The sequence below is a fragment of the Dermacentor silvarum genome, chromosome 7 (genome assembly GCF_013339745.2).
Source record: "Dermacentor silvarum isolate Dsil-2018 chromosome 7, BIME_Dsil_1.4, whole genome shotgun sequence".
Classification (NCBI taxonomy): Eukaryota; Metazoa; Arthropoda; class Arachnida; order Ixodida; family Ixodidae; genus Dermacentor; species Dermacentor silvarum.
In genome coordinates this window covers 33748297-33775279 of record NC_051160.1, presented here as the reverse complement: position 1 = coordinate 33775279, position 26983 = coordinate 33748297, and the positions used below count along the sequence as shown (strand labels likewise).

Below are 26983 nucleotides of genomic sequence, written 5' to 3'. Positions count from 1 at the left end.
ATACAGTCGAACCCGGATGTATCGAACTCGAAGGAGATTCGCGAAATAGTTCGATTTATCAATAATCCGATATATAAAAAATTTATACAAAAAATTTGGGGGGATTTTACGGCTATTCGTTATACACGATAATTCGTTATATCCGTGTTCGATATATCATGGTTAGACTGTAAAGCATGCGGTGTCGCCGGACGAGTGGAACGCAGATGCGACCCAACCGAAAGCGCCTAAACAAGCACTCTCGCCATGCGTATGCACACAAACATGGGCGCATGCATAGTGAACGCTTCAAGGTGCAGTCGAGAACATAAGTCTAGAGACCACGGCATCAGCGAAACAAAAATTGAATTTCTCCTAGCACACAGCCGTGCAACGTCACATTGACGCTGCATGACGCTAGTCAAACTGGTGCACGTAGGCAGTGTACCACTTGATTTCAGCCTTTATGCCTACGCTGCAAAGAAAAGAAAGAAAAAAAAAACATGTAGCGGCACCTCTGGTCCCCAAACTTTTGCTCTCGACTGCACACTGAAGAATGACGCGATATCACATTGAAGTGATAAAATAGTATGTAAAAGCTTTCGTATTCCTTCACATGGCGATAAGACCCTCCGGGGTGGCTCAGTCAGCTGAGGCGTTCCGCTGCTGAGCGCGAGATCGCGGGATCGAATCCCGGCCGCGGCGGCCGCATTCCGATGGAGGCGAAATGCAAAAACGCTCGTGTGCTTGCGTTATAGTGCACGTTAAAAAACCCCAGGTGGTCAAAATTCATCCGGAGCCCTCCACTACAGCGTGCCGCATAATCAGAACCGGTTTTGGCACGTAAAACCCCCGAAATAATAAGAATGATTTACTAGTACTAAAGAAAACCAGGGCCAGGCAACTTCCTTGCTTTTTTGTGTGCGCGTGCGTTACAAATATACAGAGTTTCCTAGAATTATTACTCAGGCGCGCGATTCAATTCTGCTACCATGAGAATGCATAATAGGCATAGCACATCGATCTGCCTGATCATCGTGCTTGCGCCTTGAGACGGTCTGGTGGATTTATTTATTTACGCTGTATCTTTCTAAATCTACAAGCAACAATATATATTTCTAAAGAGATCGATACGATACCTGTCTGCGCGCATGCACAATACCTGCGAATTGTTGCACTTATAAAAGAAATATTTTGTTAAAAAGTGATCAACTTGAAAAGTCACAAGGCCGTTTGAAGCCACGCAGAAAGGACGAGGTTAATTGGGCAAATCCACGCACGGCATATCATTGACACGTCGGCTGAACCACTAAACTTGCCGGTTCCCGTTCTAACTCTTAACTTTCGCAGAAAACTTTATGCCCATAGGCTCGCACCGTGATCCTCAAGCTTGCATAGACTTCTTTTACTATCCGGCAATTTCGAAAAACCATGGAGCAAGGAGGGACCGTCAAGTGTTGATTTTGAAGCCTATAACCATGCCAAAACTGCAAAGAAAAGGCTCACGGGAAATGGGCCCTCACCACGTGGCAGGCGAGTGGAAATTTCTAGCCGCCGATTGCGCGCAGAGTATGACGGGGAAGTGGACTTATGGCCACCATAGTAGAGCGGGGAGCTAGGACCGATTGTGACGAGGGTGTCATTGAGGACTATACCACGAACCAAGCAATGCTTTGTACAGTCCGGTAATCATGGACATCCTATTTCCCAAGATACAACGCGCAGATGGGCCCCAAAGGCATGGGCGGCGTCAAAGGAAGTTGTCTTGCCGAGGATATATAGCTACCTGACCTCGTGCTCGCTCATTTTGTATTCGGATAGCAATTATACGGACGCTTGAAGCGCATTCACGCCGTCGGCGTCGCCGTGCTGTACAGCTATCGACGGCTCATGCGCCGCTCGAACGCGGACGGTTAGAGCGTCTCCAGATACGCGGAGTGCGATTGGCTGCAAAAACGACGACGCGCAGTGGACGCATGCGCCGTCCATGCTGCGCTCAATTGGCTCGGCGGCCAATTTTAATCACGGGGTTTTACGTGCCAAAACCACCATCTGATTATGAGGCACGCCGTAGTGGGGGAGACTCCTGATTAATTTGGACCACCTATAGGGTTCTTCAACGTGCACCTAAATCTAAGTACACGGGCATTTTTTCTGCATTTCGCCCCCGTCGAAATGCGGCCGCCGTGGCCGGGATTCGATCCGGCGACCTCGTGCTTAGCAGCCCAACACCACAGCCACTGAGCAACCACGGCGGGTCCGACGTTCAGCCTTCTGCTGTTGGCATGAGCGTTGCACGCAGGTCACTGTGCGCATATTAGCATTCCTGCTGAGCTGCTGCGTCACTGGCCTTAGCAGTACGGGACGTAAACGTCAAGCTGCCGTCATCTAATATCTCACTGCGCGCTGAGTAACGCCGACGGCTTCCCGTCGGTCTCGCCTCTTGCACCATCCAGATGCGACGCCTGCAACGCCGCGGGCGGCGACCTCATCGCGACAGCGTCGTGAGACGCCTGTTATCTGCCAGGGCGCTGTTTCTTCTGCACGGCTAAGAGTTGGCTCGCTGTGCTGCGTCGCGCCAACATGTCGCACCCGCTTGGAGTTTTTTTTTTATTATTATTATTTTTAATTTCGAAAGCGGGCCCCTTATGCATAATATAAAGCAAATAAAAAATACACGAACAGACTTGACTCATGCAAAAAATTAAGAAGTGAACGACGATACAGTCCATGAATCCAACGTTCAAGGTCGGGTGGGCGATATAGAACACAGTCCGAAGCGCAGCGCTATAAACCTCCGTATTTGTGCACTGAAACGAAGACAGAGGTTTCTGCTCCAGGCTCGACAAGCGTGACAACCGTCCCCGTACGCAAAGTCAGTACTCCTGAACCCTGGTCACAGTTGATGTCAGCCCGAGTCTCTCTAAAAGCATCGGGACAGCTTGAAAAACTATGACAGCTTTCAAATGCATTCTTTGTGTTATGCGGACAGATTCTCTTAATACATTTTCTTTTATTAACATTTCTACCCTCCCCTCATCTACCAGTACAGCTACAGAAGACAACCAAACAGTTCATCTGGTTCACCTTTCTGCTTTTAATCTCTTCATCTCTCTCTCTCTCTCTCTCTCTCTCTCTCTCTCTCTCTCTCTCTCTCTGAACCTCACAATTGTAGCTGTCAACGCTTCGCCATCCGGGCGAAATAGACAATTTTTTTTTCCTTCCTCCGTGAGAAAAATTAACATTCTCATTCTTTTGCGAGCAAGGTCGACAGAAAATACGCGGGGAAACGCAACGCCCTATAAACAACTTTCTTTCGACATCTCTTTTCAGTCACCCCAGCTCCATTCGTTCATCATGGCCGCCTCACTCTGGGCTACTTCGCTCGTCTTACTGAGTACCTGCTGCTGCTGGACGCTGGCGTCCGGCGGCTCCTCCGCCATGGTGGGCCTCCTGGCAACGTCCCGGTCGCTGAACCCGAGCTCGCGGCACAGTAACAACACCGGAAGCAGCGTCCCCGCCAAAGTTGGCGTCACTTCCGCTTCCTGGAGCTTCCCCATAACCAGCAGCTTCCTGCCGTCGTCGGCGCCGCCCTACTCGACGACCGCCTCACCGTCCAGCTACCTCAAGAACCACGCGACGAGCTACTCCATTCCTTCGGTCCACGCTGGAAGCAAGAACCGTGAGTTCTTGCTTGGCGCATAAGGAATCTGTAGTGAAATACCGCCTGGTCGGTACACCCAGTAAAGTATTATTTTACCCTTATGGGTGCTGGTATGTCATCCCATAGTTGTAGAATCGTTGAGTTTGGCCTTACACCCAGACTTAGGCTTTATGGGGTTCGTGAAACCATAGCTGGCTTAAATATTAATTTGCGGGGTTAAAATTCTCGAAGGTTTAGACGACCCGTGTACGTGAAGCTCAAGAAATGGCTGCGGCTTAGCTCTTGCTAACCCTGGATATGCAAAGCGAAAGCTTGGTTTAGCCTGATTAAGTATTGGTTTCACTTGGTTAACCTTTGATTTAGCTGTAATTACTATACTTATGTATACACTCATCGTTAAGCCAGGTATAAATTATAAGCCGACAAGTCCAAGCGTTTTGCGAGCCGAACGGCTCGCTCTTCCTCAGTCTCCGGCGCTAGCTTCGCGCGCTTGGCATTTCGGACCCTCTCCAGTCAAGCAATTCGCCGGGCGATATCCGCGGGGTGGTCAGACGCCGGTCAGACGCCGGTGGAGCTCGGCGCGGCGAGTCACGTGATGCGTTGCAAAGCTACGGTGCAGCTGCGGTCAAATGAAGGTCAAATTGCTGTCGACGGCGAAACTCGGTTCGACTAGATTAGTAAAGCTGTCGTTTTAAAAACGAGCCAAAGGATTCGTAGGAAAATGGAAGATTTCAATTGGTCAACAGTGGGCGAAGGAGGGAAACTGAGCGGAGGCAACGTTCCGGGGAAAAAAAAAAAAAGAAAGTACTTGGGCACGTAAGTTTCCTTGTCGATGCACTGGCTGCACACTGAGTATTCTTTTGTTGGCCATATATTTGGCCATTCTTTTGTTGACCATATATGGAGAAGCACGGTACCGGAGGAAGTCTCTCGCATACAGAGGGAAAGCGCGACGCTGCGGTGCCGTTCTATCAATGGGAATAGGGCGAGCGTCATGTCATACAGCGAACATCTACTTCGAATAGCTAGCGGATGTGTTGAATAAGCAGACGTATTTAGCATTAATGACATCTAGTAAGTGTGCTTAGTACGTCCCTGGGCGTCACCTCGCACTTCCGGCGTCCTGTGGATATTCCTTAATTTGCACATAGACTGCGGTATATACTGCACGGACATGTCAGTACCTTTTGGACAGTGTTTGCTATAGTCGGATACAACTTAAGGTAAAGTCTGCAGTGAAGCCCCGCCCCCGCTCTCATAACCGCCAACCACTGTTCCTCCGCGAGGCTGCAAATAGTTCGTACTTCAAACTTTCTGTTACCTAAATAAGGCGGTAACCACAAAAATAAAATTACAAGCGCGTAATTTTTTCACTCGTCTATTATAATGGAATCTACAAGAATGACAAGTACAGTCGTATCAAGTACGATGCCATTTTGAAAAGGTCTCGTGAGGACGATTTTGTTTGCTCCTGTGATTGGCTGGCGGAGTAAGACAAGCCCGCGCGGTCCGTGTGCCTTTGTTGCTAAGTGCTGTTTTTTTTTTTTAAGTTGTATTCTACTATAGAGTTAATATTACATTGTAGGGATTACGGTCGTAGCAGTAGGCTATAAATAGCTTGCACATGACGTCACGGACGCAGCTTCTCACCGTGGTGGTCCTCCAATGTGGCGCCTGAGATGACATCAGCGTATCGTATTCACGGCCGCGGGTAACTTGCTTCCACGAAGTAGCGGAAGCTTAGGAGAGGCTCCTGCCCTATACCGGCTGTATTGGAGAGTGTTGGAGCTGCGCGAGACGCCGACAGACGCAGCTGCTCACCGTGCTGGTTCACTAACATGGCGCCCTAGGATAAACGGCAGTGCAAGCCTTACGATAATTGCAACGTCTTTCATTGCGAGCAGTGCAGGAAGTGAACGTAGTCTATTTGAGAGTTTTTGCTAGTCCGTAAATGTGTTAGCGGTTCCGGAATACCGTGTTACCTGAGAGGTGTGCGGAAGTAACTACACTGGTAGTAGCATCTTGCGACGCTAAGTTTAACCGGAGAGCCCGCAAAGATAATACTGCAGCGACTTACCATATAGTCTACTTAACTGCTGGTGTAAAGCGTTGGTAACGACATAGTCGCTAACCGTGCAGTCCATTTGACGTGGAACATCTTTCAGTTCGGCCAGCATAGGAGGTCGCTCGTTAAAACCGCGTGTAAAGAAAACGCGTAATACTAGTATCGCTTGCATATTTGCAACCGTACTATACATGCGCCTTACTTTGGTATCGTTGTGTATAGAGGAAAGAAGCCATTCCTCGATCATGCTTGTATCGCGCGCACAGATGGCGCAGTTGTCGCGCCACGCATGACGCAATAGGAGCTAAATTTAGCCTCTCGCTCGCCGTTCAGAAAGGCATAGATCCGCACGCAGTACGTTTGTCGGTCCGAGCGTGAGTGGTCGTGTTTGAGAGAGAGAGAGAGAGAGCTCTGTCACAGTAGCTATAATCCATCAAACTCAAATATGCGCTCATCTGGAGAAAAAGACTTACAAGAGTGCAATTTGTTGCAGAGCTCTGACGGTTGCTCGGCAACGAGACCTCCATGTTCAACGCGTATAGGGCCCACAAATGGCGTGAACAGTCTCGGGCAGCGAGACGGAGGGATGCAAATTCACTCTCATCACATTTGACCATGGTGGGCCCACTACGAATAGGGAACGAGCCTGATTGCAAGATTAGACCGTATACGAACTAGCTCTATCATAAGTTCAGCACGCAAGCTTTGTAATGCATGAATAAATGCCATTGCTGCATTTGTTTGCATTATTTATGTACCCTAGTGCATATACATACACCCTCAGCAGCACGGAGAAGACATTTCACGTACACAGCTGAAGCTGCCTCCCCGATACAGCCTATCCGATTTTTTTCCCCCTTTCAACGATAACCATCATGCGATCCGAAAATTCTTAAAACGCGTTGTAATGCGTTACACCAACCGTCGCAGTTCATTACCGGTTAAATCTTTACCGGCGATCTAAATCCATTGTGGGCTGTTCATTTTTGATAGATCCCCGAAACGGCACACGTGCCGTATCGAACTAATCGAACACCTTTCTTAATATTGTTCTAGGAAGCACGCAAGATACAGTGCAAGCTTGAGCTGTATAGGCAAGACGGCTTCAGATTATAAATTAATCATATTAGAAGACATATTTCTAGCTCTCTTCTTTTTTCCTTGTGAACCCCGCCATTGACCCCTGCTTAGGCCACTGAGCCATCCTTTTCATTAAAGTTCTTTCTCTCTCTCTAGCTCTCTCGAGAAAAATTGAAAGACCAAATTTCTGAGTGATTTATTATTCAATGTGCGGGCCGAAAAAGTTCCAGTAGTATTCTTTAAGTTCGACCATGGAGTTGGGCGCGCTCAGGATGTTTCATGTGTCTTTGAAGCCACGAATGAGTAGTGGGACGTGATTGGGATATTTCGGGTGAGAGAAATGTGTATTCTAATGTGTTCAAATTATATTCCGAAGCCGTCACGCCCCAGCTCATCTTTTTACGGCAATTTGCTTGTTTCCTTAGAAAATTATTTTGAAAAAACTTCAGCTAGTTCAATATGGCACTTGCGCCAGGCAGAGGGCCTAGAAAAAGGACAAGGCCATACTCGGTTTAGGTAGTTCGCAAGTTTTCACACTTTCCGTGTTGGACTGGACTGGAAAAACTTTATTTAGGTCCTGCAGGACGCGCTTAGGGCGTAGCTGGCGTCTAATACGTAGGGACCGACAGGGAATACCTGGCGGCCGCTTCGTGGGCCTGCAGGACGGCCCATTGCTGGTCGGCGAGAAGCGAGCTTCTGAGGGACTCCTCCCACTTGTCCGAGGTAGAGTCAGGATGAGCGTTTCTACACTCCCAGGGCATGTGTGCGAGTGTCGCCGTGTATCCGCACGAGGGGCACATGTCGCTGGGGTACGAGTCAGGATAGAGAACGTGGAGTTTGGCGGGGTTTGGGTACGTGTCTGTTTGTAATAAGCGTAGGGTTAGCGCCTGCGGTCTGTTAAGTTTGGGGTGTGGGGGCGGAAAGATGCGGCGTCCAAGGTAGAAGTGTTTTGTGATTTCATTGTACGTAATGGGTGCGTCCCTGGTGGTCTCTATCTCGGCGAGGTGGGGTTGCCCTGGGACGGCGCGGTCAGTAAGCGCACGCGTTCCGTCGTGGGCGATCTCTTTGAGGTTTGACGCGGCACCCGGCACCCGGCCGAGATCAGTAGATTAGTAGAGAGCTATACGGAGTAAGGATAGTAGTTTTATCAGCTATATAGGAGGGTTGCACTCTACGTCATCCGCTTGGAGCGCTAGCGGCGTCTGCAGTTGCCGCCATGTTTGAGGTCGGCATCCCGTCTGCCCTTTCGCGACGGCGAGCGGTTGTGTCCATGGTATGTCTCGACGGGCAAAACAATGATATTTAGTGCTCATGCGCATGACCTCCGGGGTCCGGAGAAAATTCGTTATGAGCAGAAAGTTCATCTTTGCGGCGGCGTTGGCCCATATGACTACGACGGCAACAACGAAGCAGTGTGCGACGCGAACCTTCTTCAACGTGTGGAGTTCGCGGACATAAAAGACTACCTCTTTCACGGCGCCAGTTTCGTGACCAGGGACGAACTAAAGGCCTACAAATTGATGGAGCTCCACAACTATGTTACAAGTGGATGGGTGCAACAGCCACGGGTGAGGGACCTCGGAGACGCCCGCCGCGTCGTCGTCCGTATCAGTTTCGGCCATTGCGTACGAAGTGCGTCCTGCGAAACGCAACCAGCAGCGATGTCACTGCTAATATGCTTAGCGGACTCGTTTCTCAACCAACCAGCGACGTAGCCCGCGCTCGTCTACCGATGCGTAAACAGTCGGTAACACGCTGCAGCTTTACACAGCACCTACATAGAGCAATACCGCTCCGTCAAATCTTGCGTATGTTCTGCAAACTTAACCAAAATAAAGTATTTGCCACACAAGCTATAGTGATTTATCGAACTGTCCAAGTCTGGAGTTGTTACTTTAACTGCTAATGGCGTTAAAGCGACTGTTTCGTGAGCAGCGCAACCCGCGACGTAGCGCACGCCCGTCTCCAGCTGCGTAAACAAATGTATGAAACACGCCGCGAAAGCTATAGCGTTTCACGGCAGCTTAAAGAAAAAGCCGACCGCTTTGATATTGCTGGAAAACCTACCGGAAAGGAAGTGTTTACCGCGTACGCGGTAATGGATTGCAGAGTTGTCCATGTCTCTCCGATTCATACGCCGGAGCCACTCCGATCTTTGTCGCTCTGTGACCTCTTTCGTATGCTTGCATTGATTGACGATGACTTTTGGGATGCAGAAAAAATTGTCGCAGTTTCACCCGAAAGGCGAAGCATCAATTGCGATAGCAGATTAGTAGAGAGCTATACGGAGTAAGGATAGTAGTTGTATCAGCTGTATAAACTAGGACATGCAGCAGCACCAGCAACGCGCAGAACTGTTGTCGACGCCGTCGGCGTTTTGCCCGCGTTCGCACGGAACGCGCGCGACGTTTTTATATAAATACGTATTTGGTGCCGCAGGTAAACGTCGCCTCCCCTCCCTCCCTCCCGTCCCCTCACAGTCTTTCGCGCGATGGCAAAAGTCGCGTTTGCTCTCTATATATGGAAAGGAGGAAAGAGACGCTTAATTCTGCAGCCCTTCAGGGAGCACGGCGCAGAACGCGCGTTTGCTCTCCGACGTGCGTTCGCTCCCCGTGAAAGCGCGCCTCCCTCGCGCCCTTTCACTCGCACATACAGCGTCCGATTTGGCGCTGAGCCGTGCTCCCTCAAGGGCTGCAGAAGATAGCGCCAACCTTTCCCTTTCCCTCAAGAACCACTTATCATCGGCGACGATTTCATCGCCGTTGACGTCATACGGAACCTCACGGTGACGGCAGAAATCCGCTTTTTAGAGTGTTCATATAATTGCAATCGCAATAAAACAACTTTGACACTTCGTATCCGGAGTGAATGATATCGAAGAACTTTGGCACTTTGTATCCGGAGTTAATGAGATCGAAAACGTGGGCAGCTTGCACTAGTGGTGCAAGGCTGGAGTAAACAGCTGAGCTGGTGATTGACCTAGCTTTTCTTCCAGCTTTTATTAGGCTTGGCTAAGTTTTGCTAGGAAATGCTTAGTGCTGCTAGGCACGGTATTACGAATCGGCTCGCCGCCGACGCGCAGATTCTCGCTTGGCCGCGCGACGCGCTTCAAGATGAGCAGCTTCTTCGGGTGTCCGGATCTTCTTTGGTCGTCCCATGTAAAGGGTACATGCACTCGCCACAGAGTCAACGACAGTTCTGCCGCCGTCGCAGCGGCTCCGAGCTTTATCTCCCCGGTGACGTCACGGCCAAGCTGCGCCTCCACACTTGCCAGGGTGTGGCTGGTCGAAACGTGCCAAGCCGATGCCAGAGGTGCCTGCTGCAGTCACCGCGCGCGTACGGCGCGAACGCGGTGAAACGCGGCCTGCGTCGGCAGCAGCTCTGCACGTTGCCTCGTTGGTGCTGCTACAATTTATTTCTCTCTCTGTGTCTGACTCTCATTTTCTCTTTCCCTCTCCCGAGTATTGCACGCGCCGCGCGCATGATCTCCTTCCCTCTCCTTAACGTCCCATGTCAAGGCAACATGTGCACGGCACGGAGAGGAGGCGAAGCACACGCCGCTCCGCGAGGTGGTTGCTAGGCAACCCAGGTGACTCATCGCTCAGCGATGTTTTGCGGCTCGCGGCACAACTTACGGTCGGCTTAAACAGCTCCGCTGTTAAAAACAACTTTGCCACTTCGTATCCGGAGTTAGACACCTAAAAACAACTTAGCCACTTTGTATCCGGAGTTAATTACATTAAAAAGAACTTTGGAACTTCGTATCCGGAGTTAATGGCATCGAGACTCGACATGGCCGTGTTGCGCAAAGTTCGCATTGGAAATATACAATCAGAATATCGTCCTGTTACAGGGGAGGTCATTCGACGAGATGGCTTATTATCCGCACGTGACACAGTCATCGTTTGACAAGAGTTTCGAACGCCTATTGTCTGTTTGCACCGGAGCTTAGCTGTAATGTTCAAGACCTTTATTATCGCATCCTGGCTCTTTGGGGTACGTTTTTAGTAACGCCAAATCTACAACATAATCTTCTTTGTGGCTCAGTGACCACACAAGAGGTTCGAGCAGCACTGTCAGCGATGAATAAGAGATGAGCGCCCCGACCTGATGGATTAATGGCAGGATTTTGCTCTTCGTTCTTTGAGATACTAGGGGATTATCTAAGAGCACTTTTAACAGCCGAGCTGTTTAAGCCGACCGTCAGTCCGTAACGCGTTAATAAAAAAATGGCGACGGCGGCTTAGCTCAGCTAACCATGGATATGCAAAGCGAAAGCTTCGTTTAGCCTGGCTAAGTCATGGGTTTCACCACTTCGTTAACCTTTGACTTAGCTGGAATTATTATACTTAGGTATACGCTCATCGTTAAGTCAGGCATAAATTATAAGCCGACAAGTCCAAGCGTTTTGCGAGCCGAACGGCTCGCCCTTCCTCAGTCTCTGACGCTAGCTTCTGCTTCTTCTTTTGGGGGTTTTACGTGCCAAAACCAGTTCTGATTATGAAGCACGCCGTAGTGGAGGCCTCCGGATTAATTCTGACCACCAGAGGTTCTATAACGTGCACTACAACGCAAGCACACGGGCGTTTTGCATTTCGCCTTCATCGACATGCGGCCGCCGCGGCGGGATCGACGCTAGCTTCGCAAGCTTGGCATTCCGGACGCTCTCTAGTGAAGCAGCTCGCCGGGCGATATCCGCGGGGTGGTCAGAAGCCGCTTACGAAAGCCTCCCGCGCAACGCTCAGAGAAGATGGCCCAGCCTCACCCTCATCCTTGGCGAGCGCGGCGTTCCTTTTAGCCAGGCGCGCGGCGAGTCCCGTGACAGCGACCCAGCTGCGGAGAGCGCATGCACCAAACCGGAGGCGGTGGCGGAGCTTGGCGCAACGAGTCACGTGATGCGTTGCCAAGGCGACGGCGCAGCTTCGGTCAAATGAAGGTGAAATTACTGGCGACGGCGAAGGTTGATCAGCTCGACTAGGTTATTAAAGCTTTCGCTTTAAAAACCTCGCTGAACGAGGACGTCATCGCGCGTTGCCTAGCAACCATCTCGCGGAGCGGCGTGTGCTTCCCCATAGCCTCCTCTATATATATATATATATATATATATATATATATATATATATATATATATATATATGTTATAGAGGAGGCTATGGCTTCACTCTCCTCTCCGTGCCGCGCACATGTTGCCTTGACATGGGACGTTAAGGAGAAGGAAAGAGAGCATGCGCGGGGCGCGCGCTGTGCTGGGGAAAGAGAAAGAGAAAATGAGAGCAAGAGTGAGAAAGAAATTGTAGCAGCACGAACGAGGCAACGCGCGGAGCTGCTGCCAACGCCGTCCGCGTTTCCCGTTTCCCCGCGTTCGCGTCGAAAGCGCGCGGTGACTGCAGCAGGCGCCTCTAGGCTGTTTCACATGGCGCGATTGGGGCGAAAAAAATCGTTCTGTCGCGCACGTCACAGAGCGATTTTCGCTGAGAGCTTTCACATGCGTCTGTGACAGCGCGATTTCCGTCGCAGCGACGCCGAAGGTCGCCCCCTGCTCACGAAGCACCCAAGCCTGCATCGCTAAATAAAAACAACGTGAAAACTAGTCACATAATAAAATGTTCTTCTTATTATTTGAAAATAGAATGAGTACACTATTTTTTAATGTTTAAATGCGTTGAGCCTTTACGATCGCTTAGTCTGCAACCGCGGCGAGTGAAACGCTGCACAACACAGCAAGTATGAGCGTGCGGCTAGTGCGGCGCGGTTTCGTTTAGTACCCCGTTGTTGCGGTAATATATCGAAGCCACAACTCTTCTCCTGGAGGAGTATATGCTTCTGCAGAAGAAGCGACCATTGAGTGTGTAAGCACCTGGCACAATTTGTAGCGATAAAGAGGTTCACGACGGTGACGATCAAGTGGGTACTTGCCGTATGTTGAAGGCGGCGTCTGCTCCTGACCTGGATTGCGTGCAGCTTCTCATTTTAAACAAATTGTGCGAGCTAGAGAAAACAAAAATTGTACATGAAGCTCCTGAGCCACAGGCGCTGGTGGATACGCTCTGTTAAAACATCATTGAAACTGGTGCGCGATATTGCTCCGCTGAGCTTCCAACACGCGGTAAAACAGGAAAGCGCCTATTTCGACGGCGCTTGCTGTTACGTCACGTTGCTCCGCCCACATCGCGCCGATCGCTGCGACTCAGCGACGGAAATTCCAACATGTTGGAATCCCGTCGCGGAGAGCCCGCGGCGTCGCGGCGGTCGCTGAGCGACGGAATTCGCTGTATCGCTGTGTGAAAATCGCTCCATGTGAAACGGCCTTCTGGCGGCCACTTGGCAGGCTTCGACCAGCCACGCCCCGGCAATTGTGGAAGCGCAGCGTGGTCGTGACGTCACCGGGGAGATAAAGCTCGGAGCCGCCGCGACGGCGGCACAACTCTCGTTGACTCTGTGGCTAGTACACGTAGCCTTGACATGGAACGACCAAAGAAGATCCGGACACCCGAAGAAGAAGTCGCTCATCTTGAAGCAAGTCGCGCGGCCAAACGAGAATCTGCGCGTCGGCGGGGCAGCCGATTCGGAATACCACGCCAACCAGCCACTTAGCATTTACTAGCAAAACTTAGCCAGGCCTAGTAAAACCTGGAAGAAGCAAGGTCGATCACCAGCTCCGCTGTTTACTCCAGCCTTGCACCACTAATGCAAGCTCCCCACGTTTTCTAACATTGTTGGCACTTTTTGTCATTTGTTGAAGGTGTAACAGTGTTGTCCTTTAAGGAAGGCCGCATCGTTCTTGTCCGGAACGTTAATTCCCCACATGGCGACCCTAATTCATGGCGTCCCATAACACTTCTTAATACGAACTACAAACTTCTTGGTACTATTCCAACTAGACGTTTAAGAATTTTTTTTCTTTTTCAGAATTTATTAAGCCCTTACCAAACAGCTGCTGTACCAGGATGAAGAATATTGACATCGCTCTCTCTCACTCCAGGCATCTTTGCCTATGCTAGCTCGAAGTGGCGTCTCTGTATTGGTTGATCCATCCGATGCTTTCGATAGCGTTGAGCATAACTACCTTTATTCTTTAGCGTTGCAGTGTCTTGATCTCCCAGTCGAAATCATTAATAATATAAAATATTTGTAGTAGGAAATCACTAGTGAATTTATTTTAAATGGTGAAATTTGTTGTAACTTTGACGCCACCCGTTGTGTGCGGCAGGGATACACTTTTGTCTCCATCCCTTATTTATTTTGTCACCTGACCCTCTTCTACGTACGTGCAGTAGCTTCATGGCACACGGGGTTTTCCACTAACTGGACGAGACACTTAATGTGTTTGCCTATGCAGACGACATCTCCTTGTTCCTTCGTGACTGCTGCAGTTTCGAACACTCTCTTTTTTAATATTCAATGACTACAGAGTTATCTCAGGCGCCGTGCTCAATTCATTTAAGAGTTTAGCTTAGCGGTCTGGGGCTTTCCGTGACACACTATCAGGAGAAGTCCCCTTTGCTGGCAGAGCGAAACATTCTTGGTATTATATTTGAACCAACCGGCGTATCACCGCGAGCTTGGAATGAGGCCATTTAGCGTGACAAAAAAGAGCTTTTCGGAATATAACGAAAATGAACTAAGTACAAAATCATTTGTGGCTAAAACGTGTGTTGCGGCTTACGCGATTTATGTCGCGTGAATTTCTGTCATGCCTAGAAAATTTGCTGTTACGTTGGCCTCTTTAACAGGAATAATCTTATAGCATGGGAAACCAGCCCTTGTTTTGAAGACCTGGTCTCTGCTTGGCTCCTAAACTTGGAGGCTTGAGCATGCCATCGCGGTAGATAGGCGTGTACTCGGTGTTCATTTCTGCTAAAAACTGTTCCTTATCTAGTATCGTATCAGACATATCTTGGAAGATTTCTACTGATGTATTGGCTTAGTACGGCTGGCTCATTTTTTTTTTTTTTTTTACCATACCGTAACCTAGGCCCATTTGCTCAGCGTCCGTCAGCTTATTACAATGTGGCGGCCAATTTTAGGCGTCCTTTAACACAGCAGTTCCCAGATTTAGATATTTCAGCAGCACTTGTTGCTCGTATTGGTGGAAACGTATCTTCCTTTGGGCTGGACAATACGGCAACGCCTTCACTGTCAACCAGAGAAACGGGTGATCTTAGTACGAGGTCGTTTACCACGCGAGCCAAGTGATTTTGAGTGACGGCGCAGACGTGGCACGTGCTAAATAGATTAGCAAGATGGGGCGTTGTGCCTAAAGTCCCTGGAAACTTAGTTTCCCCCTCTTCGTGCTGCCCCCTACCGTCGGTTACCAGAAACACAAAAGCATTATCTGCGCGAATGTGTAGTTGCAAGTACACTTTGGACACTTATCTATCCCATTTTCAGTGTGCGTACAGATGCTTGCAGAGGGAGGACGCGCTCGTTGTTTGAAAGGTTGGTACTTGGAGCCGCAATGTTCGCTTAACGGCGGCGCCGCGTTCCTTCGCTGCAATCAGCGATAAGCCACAACGAGCAATAATCCTATCCTCAAACGCATTACAATTCAAATCTGGAGTTACCTAGAGGAACAGTTGGTTGTTGATGGCGAGGAACGTTTGCTAGGTCGCATGGTCAAATAAAATCTTAACTGTATTGAATGAAGCGGTGCACTTAAGACATGTTCTTTACTATAATATAATGGTAGTTACTTCTTTATATATATATATATATATACACTTTAAGCCACTGAGTTTTCGTTAACTGTAAGGTCTATGATGCGTCCATATTAGGAACTGTGTTTAATGTCTGCAGACAGGTCCAAGTGCTTAAGTGCAGCGTTTTCGTGTCTTAAGGTTACCTTAATTTTCTTTGCACTTGAATATTGTTATAAGTGGGTTCGACTGTAACTAAAGATAGCGCTTGATTAACTGTCCTAATTGTTCTATTTAGTACACGTTAAAATAGTACACGTGAATCCGAGCCGTACTGCAGCCATTTCTCATTCGTATAGACATACTAGGACCATAGCACCATGCTTCGAATATCCGTCCCTAAAATCTGCTAAAAATGAATTCGAGTTCCGGTTAATGTTGTCCAGAACTGATTGACGCACGCTTTTAGGAAACTGCAACTGGATCGCCAACGTGTTTTGCAGCACATCTTCCGGTCGTACATTTCGAAACTGACGCTTGTCGTACTTCTGCTGAGCAAACATGACTTCACTACTGCTCTTCTTCAACTTCGCAATGGAGAGGTGTGCCTTAACGTGAACAATTAAACAGTTAATTACTAGATATTTTGAATTATCTGACTGTATCAGGTAATTACCGCCTGTTCTTGAAATTCAATTCAATTATATTTATTACACGTAGTATAAGTACATTTATGTGCACTTGTAAAATCTGTACAGTGCTATCTGTTACCTGCAATTTTTTAGAAACATATTGTTCGAACTAAAAAAGCAAGTGGTATGTAAGATTTTGTTCGTAAAATATAAGCACTCAAGCTAGCGTACATACGGAAATGCATCTGAACGCTTGTCGTGAACGCGCCAAAGGAAAGGCAACGAGTGTCTAGAGCACGTTCACGCTAGCGCCATTTAGATTAACCACCGTATTCAGAAATGCCACTTAGCTTGAAGCCCATGCTTGACTTGATTTAAAGGACGCCTGGCGTGAACATGCCCTGGACATTCATGCGTTTGCTTCGGCGCGTTCACAATAGGCGTCACTTAAGTCAAGCACGGACTTGAAGCGAAGTTGCATTTCTGAATACGGGGGTAAGTCAAGCATGGGTCTCAAGTTCAGGGCCGCGATTTTGTAGCGAGGCATTATGACTTATTCCACTCTAGTCTTATCATACACTACTCACGGCCGGCTGATCCCGTTGATAACGCGAGCGGACCGTCGCTCCAACCACTGACAAAGCGCGAAAAGGCATTATTACCGGAAAGGCATCGCTACAAAACACCGGCCCAGATGCTATTGTCTAGCCGCTTCCGCTGTCCTCATTAAGGCCACATTATGTACCATAATGTACCACATTATGGCGTATAACATCCGTACACCCCCCCCCCTCCTCCTTTATTTACAGCCCCGCACAAGTTGAGCTCTGCAAACTTGGTCTACACCGGCTCGGCGAGCAGCCAGGCCGCCTACGCCGCCGCCGCTTACTACGCCACCTCATCGACGTCCACCACAACCACTACGACGACGACGCCGCGACCATTTGCGTACAACCTGCCGTACAGCCCCATCGATTACTACTTCGACAAGAACACCGCAAGTGGCGGCAAATCGTCGGCATTCAAGCACGGGACGACTTCGACGTCGTCCTTCAAGCAGCCGTCAGGCGGCGGCGGTGGCTACTACACCTCCGACGACTACGAAGACGAAAACGAGGACGCGGAGGAAGCCCACAGGGACCGGTACCTGACCAGGAACGACGCGCTCAAGGCGGACTACGACTCGGCCGAAACGTCGCCGCCCACGTACGTCAAGACGAAGTACGGCTACACCTCGCTAAACCCGCTGCTGATGGCCAGCGAAAGTTCAAAGGTCTCATCGGGCCTTCACCGCGGAGACATGGACAAGGGTGCCGCCGACGGCGGCGGCAGCGGAGGAGGCAGCCGGCTGGGAGACAAGGACGTCGGAGACAAAGGGTACGCGACGGCGTCCAGCGACCACTACGACTACAAGGGGGGCTTCGTGGCGGCCGACTACGCGGACGACTTCGGCTTCCCGGACCTGGACCACCATCTGCCGTACCTGCACCGGCGCAAGCACCACAGCGGCAAGGGACCGCTGGCGCTGCTCCTGGGGCTGCTGCCGCTAGGGCTACTCATGGCGGCGCTCGTTCCCAGCGTCATCAACCTTCCGGTGGCCGCGGTCGGAGCCGTTGGCCCGGCGGGAAGGAGGCGCAGGGAAGCCGCGGGGCCCGCTTACCGGAACCCGATCCTCGACTCCATCGCGAAGTTCGGCGTGAACAGTCTCGAAGACCCTCACTGTCTGCAGCGCATCTTCTGCGAGGTGACGGCGCAGGGCAAGGCGCCGGAGTCCCTGCCGGTCCAGAAGGTCTTCTACACGCTGTCCACACTGTAAGTGCTCAGGGGAAAATGGTGTCTGTACGCCTAGCTCACCGTCACCTCCTATATAACAAACGGTCTGCGCGCTCTGAGCCATGACGTTATGCGGAAAGGCTGATAGCAGGGGCCGGAAGCTCCCTATACCTCCCTTGTAGACTCTCTTGGGACACTCGGTCCCATGCCGTTAGGGACTTTAGTCGAGCCGATACGCGGTGGCAGCGCCGCTTCCACCGCTAGCGGTTGCCGGATATCCTACTGTAAACAATTCACAAATAAAGAATGCCTCCATGACGTCACTGATGAAGTCAGAAGGTAGAGGGAGAGGGCGCGCAGCTGGGAAGAGGAGGGTTGCTGCGGAAGCCCTCCTTTCTCACTTTGCATGCAAGTGGGCTGTGTTCGTGGTTTCTTGCAGGTCCGCTGGCCGCGTGGCAACATATATAATATTGGCCAAATCATGAAGCAGAACCCGCTGAAGTGTGTCGCGTTTAGGAAGCGCTTTCTTTATGCCGCGTTTACCTTGCAAGTTTCTATGCATATTTTAAGTCACTAAGGCATCGCGCGTACACACCAGCGCCAAGCAGTTATAACGATAAATATTTATACAGCAAACCGTTGCTAACTACCAATATTCGCTGTTGAAATGTTGCATTTCGTCATTTCGTGAAAGTAGCCGCTTTGAAATTTCGAACTTTTGGTCACGTTTAGGGCTGTGGTTCAACTAGTACGCGGTATACAAGCGGGCTAGCAAAAAGAAAATCGATTCCTGGCACCATCGTTCGTTAATTTTGTTCGTGTGTTGTGAAGTGGATCAACTATAAAGCTGGCCAATTTCTCAGTCAGCCAATACTGATACTGGGGTCTTTACGTGCCAAAACCAGTTCTGATTATGAGGCACGCCGTAGTGGAGGGCTCCGGATTAATTTTGACCACCTGGGGTTCTTTAACGTGCACTACAACGCAAGCACACGGGCGTTTTTGCATTTTGCCTCCATCGAAATGCGGCCGCCGCGGCCGGGATTCGATCCCGCGATCTCGTGCTCAGCAGCGCAACGCCTTATAGCTGACTAAGCCACCGCGGCGAGTAGTCAGCCAATACTCAAGACAAGTAAAAGACATATCGTACTGGAAAAAGACTGGCGTCCACGCAGTGAGGAAGTGTTAATCTACAGAAGCAATTTTCATTCACAAGAGAAATTTGTACATAATGAGCGAACAAAGATTCCAGAATATCCAAACCAATGCGAAAATTATTAACCACCACGGCTGCGTCTTTCTTTCTTTCTTTTCTTTTCTTTTTTTTTAAACCTTGGCTGTACATGTCGGCATAGAGTGAAAAAAAATGTATAGCCCAAAAAACACGCGCTCAAGCCCTTCATTGCAAGTATTTCACCGGCAGCAGATCGGCTGCCGTCATGACGAATGAGTGGAGCGACACTTCTCTTACGTCAGTCCACTCAGGCTTGCACAGAACTGGTTTACTCATGCAAAATGAATACCTGCTCAGAAAATAGAGTGAAATACTTGTGCTTACCTGTGGTCATTAAGAAACCTGAAAGAACTTCGCAGAACTGGAAATCCCGGTGTTAATACACCACGCAGCCACACAACACATGCGATGCCGCGACTTAGCCATCTTCGTCTAAAGCTTCGTTGGCCTGGTTTTCCGTTCCTTGCACGATTTGACAAGTTTACCTGTCTTATATTTCCCATCTTCATACTTGACATGACAACGGAAGCAGGTGAATGAGCGCGATCCAACTTGTGATATCGCTGAGCGAGTGGCAAGGGTGAGCGGAGGCAAGCTCGACGGACGCACGAAGACAATCACTTCCCGCGCTTCGCCCGACATAAAATTCGCAAAAAGAATTTTTTTTTTTTTTTTAAGTAACTTAGGATGTCCGGCAACCGCTAGGAGCGCGCATATTCCTTGAAACCGAAACTAGCACTCGCCTTCCGGGGGCTGCAGATAATCTCTACGTTTCCATTGACGAGAGTCCCGCACGCTTCTTCTTCTTTATTTTTTTTTTATCAAAAGCGCAGTTTTCTAATGGGGCTCAACCGCCTTTCTAGGTGACGTCACAGTCGGAGCGATAGCATTCAAACGCCTAGTAATGACTTCCAAACTTGCGCATCGCGTGGTATTGACGTCATCTAGAAAGAAGGCAGCCCGTACAAAAACAGCTAGTACACCGATAACGCTCTGCGTGTGAACACATTGTTCCTTTTTACAAAGCATGGCATATGGTACGCGTGTAGTTGGAGCATCAATCTTCGCGGATATGACGACACTTTACGTGGCGTGCAAGTCAGGACGTGTTCTCGGATGAAACTATGCAGCTAAATGTATTTTGCGCATCATCTTTTTCTTAGGCGAACAGGTGAACAAGTCGGCTCGACCGGGGCTAAACGAGTATATGCAGCAGGGATGGTTTTAAGGGTCGGACAAGATGACTGCCTGACGAGGAACCGCCGAAAGGCAATCTGCTCGTGCTTCGATAGACGTGCAGTGACGTCAGAACTGTTAACAACAAGGTGTGAAAGGTTGAAAGCTGGCCATTCTAGGCTAACGTCGCCTTTACCTCTTCGCTGAAGCCTATAGAAGCGATAATGATTTATGTTCTACATGCGATTCCAGTTTCGAAAACATGTCATGCGTCTTGTCGGAAATGTACTTATAAAGACGTACTCTATGACGTCACACTAAACCTATTTAGATTGGCTAAAGCAATGAAACCTTACTCTAGCCTCGTGAAAAGTCTGCTTGTTCGTCTCGGCGCTCGGGCCAAGTTTGTATCGGATGTTTCGACCAGCGTCATCAGGAAGCATCATTTTACCAGCCGGGGTGGCTGAGTCAGCTAAGGTGTTGCGCTGTTGAGCATGAGGTCGCGGGATTGAATCCCGGCCTTGGCGGTCGCATTTCGGTGGAGCCGCAATGCAAAAACGCTCGTGTGCTTGCGTTGTAGTGCACGTTGAAGACCACCGGTTGTCAAAATTAATCCGGATCCCTCCACTACGGCTTTCCTCGTAATCAGAACTGGTTTTGACACACAAAACCCTAGAAAGAGGAAGAAGGACACATCAGTTTATAAACATGTCCCAACTAAATGTCAAGAATTTTTTTTTAATACGGAGCGCTGAACGGCGATCACTGAATGTTGATGGGCGTTGCCAATGGTAGTAATAGTGTACTTCTTTGCAGTTTGCACCAATGATTATTTGAAGTTTAATCAGCTAACTTACTTAATTAGCTTTGTCAGTGCAAAAGTTGTGGAGATATGACCGACAACAACCTTTAAAGCAACTTAGGTGTTGTGCGGTCCTTCTTTTAACAGCGAAGCTGTTTAAGGCCAGCCGTAATTTGTGGTTCGTATCTAGAAACGATGAAGGAATAAGAGAAAGAAACTTTCTTGCCGAGGCGGAATTCGAACACGCGTACCCCCGGTCCCAAGGCGAGCGTCGTAACCACTAGGAATGCAGCCACGCTTGCAGAACAGGCATTTATGCGAACCATATGATTGCGTTCGAGCGCCGTCGTCTTCGTCCACAGCTGGCGCGTTCGTACGCTCTCGTGCTCTGCGAGGTGAAGAGATTTTGCGCGCTATGAGAGCGAGAGAGAGACGCATGTCACCTGTGCGGCGAGTTAGCTACGTTCAGTCACATCCTCTGGGACTGCGAAGAGGATCCCCCTCCACCCGCTCTCCTGGCCTCTCCCTCACCTTCATCGTGGGAGGAAGTGCTGCTTAGCTCCAGTCCGGACGTACAACTCCGAGCCGTGGAGCGAGCCGAAGAGGTCGCCGTCACGCATCGCCTGGCGGCCATCTGGCCTTCCTGAGGAGCCCATGAACTAGCTCCCCACTCTGACGAATAAAGTTCTCTCTCTCTCTCTTCACGGAGCGCGTCTGCTGGAACGCGGTGTCGGCATTGCAACGCGGTGTCGGTGTTGCAAGCTGCCCTCTGCAACGCGCAGTGACGGCCGTAAGTCCGAGACGCTTGAAAATAAATTATCATCATCATGAGTAATAAGGTGAAAAGTTTGCGCGCTCTTCCGGAAAATGCGGGGCTACGATCGCCCAGCTTCGCTGTTTCAAGCGTTGCGCGGCCGAATGCAAGGTTCACTGTAGCAAGGTTAAGCGTTTTTTCTATTTTTCACCGAACAAAGAAAAGCCGGAGCAATTTGGAAAGGTGACGTGTCAACGCGTCAGCGCGCCATTGATTAAAGCGTTCTTCAAACGTAAACCTTGTAAAATAGGAGCCTATGAAAGAGCGGCCGCGCTTTCCCCCGGCGCGCAAGCAGCTTTCGGCACGCATCTTCTGTAGTTATGTAACGTGAAGCCCTGGTTCTGAACATGCGTAAGATGCACAGTTTCAGTTTATTCGTAAAAAATAAAAGTTACAAGATGCGTCTATATAGACGAGGATTCCGCAGAGCATAGCGATATCGAAAACGCGACCCTCGGTTAGAAATTACAACAAAATTTATAATTGCTAAAGGTCAGCAGTACTTATACATCACAGAAGTACATCAGCAGAATGAACTAATGAAATATAGAACACATCAAAAGTCAATGCTAAAAAAAATCAATTGTCGCAGTTTCACCCGAAAGCGAAGCATCAATTGTGATAGCAAATTAGTAGAGAGCTATACGGAGTAAGGATAGTAGTTTTATCAGCTGTATAAACTTGGACATGCAGCAGCACCAGCAATGCGCAGAACTGTTGTCGATGCCGTCGGCGTTTTGCCGCTTAATTCTGCAACCCTTCAGGGAGCACGGCGCAGAACGCGCGTTTGCTCTCCGACGTGCGTTCGCTCCCCGTGAAAGCGCGCGTCCCTCGCGCCCTTTCACTCGCATATGCAGCGTCCGGAGCGCGGCGACGATTTCATCGCCGTTGACGTCCTACGGAACCTCACGGAGACGCCGACGGCAGAAATCCGCTTTGGAGTGCCCATATAATTGCTATCGCAATAAAATGTCCGACGATTACGATATTCCCTAATGCGAAATTTGAGCGCAGCTGTATAGTATTTTCATTTCGTGATATATTGAGAAGAACTTGAGACCGAAATCACCGCACCGGCTGGCAGTGGGCCAGTGTCGTTAGCGCCTTCGTAGAGGGAGGATCAGTATGGGAACGCTGGCACGAGGAGCGGCATCGGAGCCAGCTGTGGAAGACGACCACGAAGGCGCGAGCAGTGGCACAAGCGCGTTCGCGCGGTTAAGCCGAGGGGCACCGAAGCCTAACCCAGGAACGGGCGCCTGAGAGCTGCCCTCTAAAGAGTCATCAGACAACGTTATACTGCAATACAGTAGAAATATAAGAAACAATGGAAGTGGCAAAAAAGTATACAGTTTTTTTTAGATGCAGACAAACAAATATAATAAGAGCAAACAAACAAAAGCTGCTGGCGTACGTAGTGTAAAAAAATCGAAAAAAAGAGAAGAAAAAAAATTACTCCATCTCCCGCTAAAGGGAACCATGTGTGGATGCGAAGCAGCGGGGAGATGGTTAGCTTGAGCGGGAGATGGTTTCGCGACCGAGCGCTCATCGCGGCGCTGCACAGGAGAGAGAATGAGGCGCGCGCGCTCTGTCATTTTCATACTGCAGAACTACCGTGGCGCCCCCAGCGGAGTATGCAGCTGTCGCACCACCTGTCGAGCGCGCCGCTCCGTATTCCTAGAAGAGAGAAAGGGGGAGCGTAGGAGAGGAGAGGGGACGCGCATGCGCTGTGGGGGTGTGGCACGCGGGCGCCGCTCCGTAGAGTATTCCTTGAGAGATGGGGGGAGCGTAGGAGAGGAGAGAGGGGGAAGGGGACGCGCATGCGCTGTAGGGGTGTGTGACGCGGGACAACAGACAGAGCCGCCGGCAAGAAATGCTTCGCATTTAAAAACAGACGACGAGATTTACGTTTGACACCGCTGCTATCGCTGGCGCACCTGCCGTGGTTGCTTAGTGGCTATACGGTGTTGGGCCAAGGTCGATCCACATAGGTCGCGAAGCTTCGGGCGAAAAGCGGTTCAAAACCAATTGTCACCGACATCAGCAAGGGTGGTTATGGGAGCAGCGATTGAAGCGCGACTATGTTTGGAGGGAATAAACACTGGGAAAGAAAAAAAAGCGTTTTTAAATTAAAGCGAGACGCAGTTAGATTCATTCAACGAAAATAATATTCCTAATTCATTTTATATACGCATGGCGAGAAAAGATACAACTGTATTTTTCTAGATCATTATCAATAAATACCTTTTCTTCAGGTTCCACCAGCGCCCATCGATAGTGGCGGGCGTTGACGCCGCTATCACTTGCAATGCCATGCAACTCTTGGAGTGCGTGGAAAGGCGCGCTCGTAAAGTTCACCTGTTACAATACGCACCCCTCACATTCTGTGTTGTTTTGCATGTCGACGTTTGTCTGAATTAGGTGACGCGGGTAGTTTTATTGTTTCTTAAACTGTGCAGTCAAAAGTAGTGAGTTGCGACCGTCAGATACTTGTTTACTTTAGTTGTTTTCGTGCAACAGCGCTGGCCGACGGGCTTGGCGTCCGACGAAAGGACGAACACGCCCAATACGTTCGTCGGCCTCCAAAGAAAGTACGTTCTGTGCAGCGATGCGATTTCGACACCCGTACGGCTGATCTTTTCCGGCATCGCTTTTCACGCTGAAAACTCGGAACGCTCATGAAGTCGAATGGCGGGGCAATTGAATATACAGCTCTAATGGCAGGCCTCCAAAAACAAATTTCGCGCCTATGAGAACAAAAATGACGTCACTTCTGTTTTTGACGGACATGACGTCAAATTATTTTTTCTTCCACCGGAAGTGTTCCCTCCGCACACAGATGGCGCTAAGCCCCATGAACCGCCGGTAAGCAACCATGTTTTGAACGTATGGGCTTCTATGGAAGCTTCGCTACCAGATGTATTTACCTTGGTTGGGCTGCTAAGCACGAGGTAGTGGGATCGAATCCCGGCCACGGCGGCTGCATTTCGATGGAGGCGACGTGCGAAAACACCCGTGTACTTAGATTTAGGCGCACGTTAACGAACTCCGGTGCTCAAAATTATTCCGGAGTCACTACGGCGTGCCTCATAATCAGATCGCGGTTTTGGCACGTACATAATTTCATTTTTATCACTGGCGCGCGGACGCGTCGTCAAGTGGCATATTTTTAAATATCGCGCGGGATTTCTTGCTGGAATGAATGCATGCACAAAACCTATAGGTTGCTTGAAATGCCGTTATGGGCCATTTCTCGCCATTTTGACCGGTTATAGGGAAGCTACAGTTGTAAATTAGATAATTACAAGACTTCTACTCTGCCAACAACCGCGCTCGTCGCTCCGCCCGCACCGTCTCTTATCTCCCCACGGCTCTGACCTTTATGCGCCGTGCATTCGCCGCTCAGTTTCCGTTGAAGCGATAGACCGCACGTACCTTCGCCGCTGCGGCGTATGCGCTTGCTGCCAGCCATATATGTGGTATGAAGAACTTTATTTGGGTCCTGAGGAATCAGTCTGGGACTGATGCGGGCCGCTCCCACGTCGGGACAGAGAGGCCGAGCCCCTCTGCCGCCAAACGGGACAGCCCCGAGTTGGTCCGCTAGCACTTCACTATGCAGCATGCGCTGCCACCACCATAGCCTCCTATATATATATAGGAGGCTATGTGCCAGCGTTTTGACAGTCGTTGTCTGCAGTCATTCAGTGTGATCTATTCATGTTTGTGCGCGTTCACACCACGCTTGTTCATTCAGTTAGTAATAGTCGGGCCACATTTTCCAACGCACGCTACACATGCAATGCTGCCCGGATCGGCAGTGCAGCGCTACAGGTGTGTCCCTTCGCACGCGCTGCCCACGGGAAGCGCTTCTCATCAACACCACCGTTTCACACGCGCCTTCTCGTGGTCATCGAGTCTCTCTTCATGTCGGTCTACTTACGCCGCAGAACACCTGCTTACTTAATCAGCTCATGTTTACTACAATTCATATTGCTACCAAAGCCGCTCACCTTACTTCGTATGACATTGCTGTGTTGCTATCGCATTCATTGCTTCGCCCTTAGGGCGAAACTGTGACATTTTTTTTATAGGTGAAGATGGACTCGATTGCATTCTAACGGAATAAAAAAACTGAACGTAGCGTTTCGAGAGCGTTCACGGAAACCACCCTGTGATCAAAATACGAACAATTATTTTGAAATATGTGACGTCACGCTGACGTACGAGCGCTGGAGTGTACGCGCGAAATTTAAAACAAAAATGAAACATTGACATTCACTTTATCGTGTAATAGTCAACTAATTACCGCGCAATTAATGAAAATGATGCTTTGATAGATACGCGCGTGTGTTCCTTTATTTTGACGCGCTATGGCCGATTAGGGTTGTGATGTTGCGCAATATGTAAGCCAAAGTAAATGTTTTCGTCTGCTCTCGCGTGCCTCCTAACTATATGCGCGCACGTACTTTACAGGACGAAAAATAAGGGAAAAAAATCACACAGCGCTTTCTAACGAGCCAGCCGTCAACTCACAGTTTATGTGCAATCCTCTTTACAGAGTCAACGACCTGTGGGCCGAGAGGCTGGGCCTCAAGGTCCTGTTCGGCGCAGTCAAGAAGGGACAGTGCGACGTGTTCCGGTGTAAAGCGGCAAAACCGACCAAGCAGGGAAAGCGCAGGAGCAGCAAGTTGAAAAACAAGGGCGGCACGTTGAAGGCTTCCAAGGAATAAAACGTGTGGTTACGACTTACTTTGGGAGTTGCGTCACTTTTAAGGCACCCGGCGCAGCTACAGTGGCTTAATTTTTCGCATGTATACGCAGCTATCTGCACTCGCGCACATTTAAGGACGAAGGTTCACTTTTCGGGGGCAGCGACCCCGCTTGTATACGCTGTTCACGATGGTTCTTCCACGTTCATCGTTCCAGCAGCCACACGTGAATGAACAATGCCCCCCGTGAGTAATAATCCCCAAATTCGAGAGTCTACAGGGATGATAAAGTTACTAACAAAGCGAATCAATATAGCCACTAGCTTCCCGCCGTTCGAGCGGCAAGGTCTTTTATGCGGTCCTGTCGTAATCCCTCTCGTGACGCGTAGCTTGTGTCATGTGACCATCTCCAAAACGCTTCT

The 26983-nt window shown here is 49.7% G+C and overlaps 1 protein-coding gene across 1 annotated transcript; it reads left to right on the top strand.

The window, feature by feature from the left end:
* Nucleotides 1-3201: 3201 nt before the first annotated feature.
* LOC119458786 (uncharacterized protein DDB_G0271670) lies at nucleotides 3202-26582 on the top strand. Its single transcript, XM_049671428.1, has 3 exons — nucleotides 3202-3661; nucleotides 16866-17868; nucleotides 26411-26582. The coding sequence occupies exons 1-3, from the start codon at nucleotides 3337-3339 to the stop codon at nucleotides 26580-26582; spliced, it is 1500 nt and encodes a 499-aa protein (XP_049527385.1). The 5' UTR covers nucleotides 3202-3336.
* The last annotated feature ends 401 nt before the right edge of the window (nucleotides 26583-26983 follow it).

Excerpts from the sequence above, each read along its gene's own strand:
- LOC119458786 (XM_049671428.1), top strand. The coding sequence starts at position 3,337 with ATGGCCGCCTCACTCTGGGCTACTTCGCTCGTCTTACTGAGTACCTGC. Across the intron at positions 3,662-16,865 it reads CCACGCTGGAAGCAAGAACC|CCCCGCACAAGTTGAGCTCT; the intron begins GTGAGTTCTTGC and ends CTTTATTTACAG. Across the intron at positions 17,869-26,410 it reads TTCTACACGCTGTCCACACT|AGTCAACGACCTGTGGGCCG; the intron begins GTAAGTGCTCAG and ends TCCTCTTTACAG.